At 37.5% G+C, this 3,111-nt stretch overlaps 1 protein-coding gene across 2 annotated transcripts in view; it reads right to left on the bottom strand.

Moving 5' to 3' along the window:
* The window catches only part of LOC108970004 (sodium-dependent nutrient amino acid transporter 1-like), a gene marked incomplete at its 5' end in the record, with an annotated part of 7,271 nt that extends 6,210 nt beyond the window's left edge, over positions 1-1,061 (bottom strand). For both annotated transcript variants that reach the window (XM_018935078.1, XM_018935079.1), the window contains 1 exon segment: positions 656-1,061. In XM_018935078.1, the coding sequence (XP_018790623.1) occupies positions 656-1,007 (352 nt within the window).
* Positions 1,062-3,111: the final 2,050 nt, after the last annotated feature.

The following is a 3,111-nucleotide window of genomic DNA, read 5'->3' on the forward strand; positions in this document are numbered from 1 at the left end:
CACGGTGCCTGCTTTACTTATATAGTGCCAGCTGACAGCCACTTTGCCGCGAAGTCGCTGCATGACTTTTAACTCAAGTGCTACGATAACTGGGAAGTTCGTTGGCATAGGTGTATTGCAGCAGGAGGGGATTACTTTGAAGGAGATGAAATGAACAAAATTCACCTTTCAATTTGATCACAAACCCTTCTTTTTGTAATAAAGCTAAATTCTTGACCATAACATTAATTTATATGCGTTTTATTTCTTCTTGAAAATCACATGTCTTAAAAAACACCCTTTAGTAGTGAGCATTAAATTACTTTGTAATCCAATTTCGTATCTTTATAAACAGATTATGTTTATCTGTAATAATTTTTTACTTTATTATCTTTTTTACTTGTTTAAAATATTTCGCAAAGTTCCCTTACTCAATATTGACGAAATYTTAAACAGCAYTTYTATATAYTAATATGTGACCTGGTCTAYGGWAAGGGGGCTTAGGTGTCAAAAAACCAATTTTCACTTTTTAGTTGATTCGGATGGAAGATGAGATGCTTTTTCACGTGATAGAATCCAAAAAGTCATAACTTTTTTCGCATGTTAGCTCCCTCTTCGTAGACCAGGTCACATATATTATATTTCTAATAAATGAATGCTTTTCTTTTAAACTCACCCTTCATAATAGGCGCCATACTGAACGCCTTAATACAGCCGCGTCCCGAAAATTGGCCCAAAATAATYTCCAAATAATACACTGGTCGGCCAATAATGAGTAAAACAATCAGATATGGTATGACAAAAGCGCCGCCGCCATTTTGAAAAGCGATATAGGGGAAACGCCAAATATTGCCCAAACCCACAGACAATGAAATGCAGGAGAAAAGAAACTCAATTTCATTGCCCCATTGCTCCTTGGGCTTTGCAAAAGCTGTAGACTCATCTAGCGTTACTTTTTTAGCGTCTGCTGATGCCTCATTTTCTAAATTACGCGGTTGTAGTTTGAGCAGCTCCTCTTCGGCGGACATTTTCGATGAAATTTTTGAATAATTTTTGTTTTTGAATATTATTGTTTTGTAATATTTTTTTGTTTTGTTTTGTAATATTGGTTTATAAACTWAAAAAAAACACAGTTCAAATCGTACACGACACTTCACTGTCTAMCTTCRCACTGAGTCCGTTGTCAACGGTGCRKTCCACTTTTAAATGTCGCCAAGTCGTACACGTAGTTTAACCGCAAATATATATATTCAACGTATTATTATCACATAACATCAAGTTTAGTTGCTAATTATTTAAATTCGTATTTKTATTAATTGTGCGTCTTCCGTCTCTGCGCGCTGCCGCCAACAGTTCTTCTCCTGTTCATACAAGTGAGTAAGTCGAGCACTCGTGCCTYTTGAAACTAATTCTATCGCTGAAATCTCGTGTAGCTTCTTTGCAATTTGTGTAAATCTTAGCGTGATTATCCAATTCTTATCTTTGTTGGCTCGGGGCAGCCAGGCAGGCGGCTAAACTGACAAATAGGCGTTTAAGTGGATCAAGAATTTTATGCGCGCGGATTTATCATCAGCAAATATAATCGTACATACCCACAAGTATCTGTTAATTCAGCTCACACTTGACAATGCGCTCTCTCTGCGTCGAGCTCTCTTCTAATTCTTGCCTCACGATTTTCAARCACCATATCCATCACTTTTTTATTATTTTTATCACTTGAAGTCGTCCAAAGAGACGGAGCGTTCCCTATCATCCAGACAATATGACCTAGCCGCTGTTTCTTAATTTGCTGAACTATGTTAAAGTCGTCGTATATCTCGTACAGCTTATCGTTCCATCCAATTCGCAAGGAACTATATATTTTCTGAAGACCCCCTCCTCTTGAAAACCCATAACGTCGACTCGTCAGATGTTGTCCATGCCCCTGCAGAATGAGAAGAATGAGGACTTATAGGCATTTGTCTTTGTTCGTCGAGAGAGGACTTTATTTCTCAATTGCCTGCTCAGTCTGAAGTAGCACCTGTTGGCATTTAAGTTTAATCTTGCTTTGGATTTCGAGGCTGWCATTGTTGTTGGTKTTAATACTGGTTCCAAGATGGACGAAACTATCTTCGACATCGAAGTTATGACCGTCAACAGTGTCATGGGAGCCAATTCGCGGGTTCGATGACTGTTTGTTTGATAACAGGATCGTTTCGTTTTATCAATATCATCGGCATACGCCAGYAGCTTTATACTCTTATAGAAGATGGTACCTTTTTTTTTCTCGATAGGGAGTCGTCTTGAAACCTCGTTTGGTATCGAACGGCTCGGAGAGATCCTCATAAGGTCCAATCGGTTTGTGGACGGTGGGGTTCAGTCTTTCAAACAGTCCACTCAATATAACCTTATATGCAATGTTGAGTAGGCTTATCCCACCGTAGTTGACGCAGATTGTGGGGTCTCCCTTTTTGTGACTTGGACAGAGCACACTTAAATTCTAATCGTCAGGCATGATTTTGTCCGACCAAATTCTACAAAGAAGCTGCTTCGTGCTCCTTGACAGTTCTTCGGCGCCGTATTTGAATAGCTCGTCCGGCAATTTATTTTTATATACCGCATAATATTTTTCACACTTTACTAATTTTCCTGCTGGGTATGAGATCAATCATGCATTTGTGATGAAATTGGATTTGATTGCTTACGTCGTTGCCAATCTCTGCACCTTCAGAAATTACATTASTCAAATCAAGTGATTACAGCAAACTGTAAATTATTATTAAAATATATAATAAATGTATATTATATACTTCATGATCTGTAATAGGTTGTAAAGGATGATTACCAGGAGAAATCTTCTATGCAAAAAGTGTAATTGCTATTACAGCGATTTTGGTTACGGATTTGTTTCTGGAGATACTCAGTTTTTGAAGACATTGTATGGGAAAACTTGACAGGATTTTCACAAAATTTCGAAAAGGTTATTGCCTAAGGCAAAGCTACAATATTCGAATAAAAATTTTCAGATTGGACCTGTATAACATATATGAGCCCTACAAACTAGTCGTTCTAGATTAAGTTCTTGTATGAAAAACTTTTTATTTAACGAGTTATCTTCACGAAATTTTGGTAGAGATTATTGTCTAAGGCAAC

This window comes from Bactrocera latifrons, unplaced genomic scaffold (genome assembly GCF_001853355.1).
Source record: "Bactrocera latifrons isolate USDA-ARS-PBARC rearing strain unplaced genomic scaffold, ASM185335v1 scaffold_275, whole genome shotgun sequence".
Lineage (NCBI taxonomy): Eukaryota > Metazoa > Arthropoda > Insecta > Diptera > Tephritidae > Bactrocera > Bactrocera latifrons.